At 42.4% G+C, this 1,764-nt stretch overlaps 1 protein-coding gene across 2 annotated transcripts in view; it reads left to right on the top strand.

The window, feature by feature from the left end:
* Positions 1–972, top strand: part of DHX57 (DExH-box helicase 57) — a 90,815-nt gene extending 89,843 nt beyond the window's left edge. For both annotated transcript variants that reach the window (XM_003795672.2, XM_023516672.1), the window contains one exon: positions 262–972. In XM_003795672.2, the coding sequence (XP_003795720.1) occupies positions 262–405 (144 nt within the window). In that variant the 3' untranslated portion in view covers positions 406–972. The remainder of the gene's footprint in view (positions 1–261) is intronic.
* Positions 973–1,764: the final 792 nt, after the last annotated feature.

Consider the following 1,764-nt stretch of genomic DNA (forward strand, 5'->3'; position numbering starts at 1 on the left):
AAAAAGACATGAAGGCTATGTTAACCAGTTGGATGAAAGTATTTCAAATTGTATATAGAAACAGTATACTGTACCCCATGATAGTAAAAAAAAAAAAAAAATTCAAGTATTTCGATTTGATTGTTTGTACCCTCATATTAATCTGAAATAAAAAGAATTAGCACCAGAAATCTAAATAATGATAATCACACTTGAGGTGTGATTAATAACCTCTCTGACCTGTTGCTGCAAGCACTGCTGATAGCATAGCTTTCATTTTAGGTGGCTGAATTAGTAAAGGAACTTCGTTGTGAACTTGACCAGCTTCTCCAAGATAAAATTAAAAACCCGAGCATAGATCTATGCACATGTCCTCGAGGATCCCGGATCATCAGCATGATTGTGAAACTTGTCACCACGCAATAAAGATGAGTCTTAGGAGAGTGCTTGCTACTCACCTGCTTCTGGCTCACCTGGGAAATAACGGCAGCACCTCTACCTCGAACTACAGACCTGTGCTGGGCTGGCCCTGGGAGGAGCCCGGGGCATGCAGTGCTGAGTCAGCTAAGGCACCACATACCCAAAGGGACGTTTCCCAGACTTCGTGTCTCTAACAAAGCCTTGGGCACTCCCAGCACAATTTGGAGTGTCAATGCTGAGACAGTATAAAACCCACCTTACCTTGTGTGACTGTTCTGGAGAGAATGAAATTCACCTGATAACACAAAAGTGAATGTTTAATACAACTCTGTTTTAATCTACGTACTTTCTCCTGCTTTTTACTGGGATGAGACAGGGGCATGAGGAGAAATACCCATTGCTGTGTTGTTTTGCCTGTCAGAAGGGCTCAGCTGAGAGAAGTCAGAATAGAGAAGGGAAAAAAACAGGAAAAAATATCATGTGAGCAAGAAAAAAATTTTCATATTAGACTATTAGTTACTAAATAAACTTGATTTCTGAGGGATGTTTATTTTTACTCATTAAAGATCAGCTGAAAAAATAAATCAAATGAGTCCTGTTTTGGTATTAAAGTGCAAGCTGTTCTTGTAGCACTCCTGTTCTTGAAAGCAGATCAAAGGGAGTGTCTTCATTCTCTGTGTCCTCCATTTAGGAATCTACTTTCCCTTATGAACTCACCCAGACCCAGTGGCCGTATTTCACATTACCTGATGGAGAATTTTAATGGTTTTCCCAGGGCAAAGGTGGCATGATTGAAGTAGAGAAGCTTATCGTGCTAGCATCAGATTTATAACCATAAAAATGCTTTCCATGAGATTGCTTATTTTCAACCGCCACTTAGGTTTATGGGGCGCTAGCATTTTTTTTTTTTTGAGACACAGTCTCAGTCACCCTTTATAGAGTGCCATGGTGTAATAGGTCATAGCAACCTCAAACTCTTAGCTCAAGCAATCTTCTTGCCTCAGCCTCCAAAGTAGTTGGGACTAGAGGCGCCCACCACAATGCCCAGCTACTTTTAGAGACAGGGTCTCTCTGTTGCTCAGGCTGGTCTTGAACTCCTGAGCTCAAGCAATCCACCTGCCTCAGCCTCCCAGAGTGTTTGGATTACAGATGTGAGCCACCGTGCCCAACCTTAATGATTTTTTTTGAGACAGTCTCAAGTTGTCGCCCTGAGTAGAGTGCTGTGGCGTCACAGCTCACAGCAACCTCAAACTCTTGGGCTTTAGCCATTCTCTTGCCTCAGCTTCCCAAGTAGCTGGGACTACAGGTGCCCACCACAATGCCCAGCTATTTTTTGGTTGTAGTTGTCATTGTTGTTTGGCAGGC

Source organism: Otolemur garnettii, unplaced genomic scaffold (assembly GCF_000181295.1).
Source record: "Otolemur garnettii isolate 467f Iridium unplaced genomic scaffold, OtoGar3 scaffold00095, whole genome shotgun sequence".
NCBI classification, from domain to species: Eukaryota; Metazoa; Chordata; class Mammalia; order Primates; family Galagidae; genus Otolemur; species Otolemur garnettii.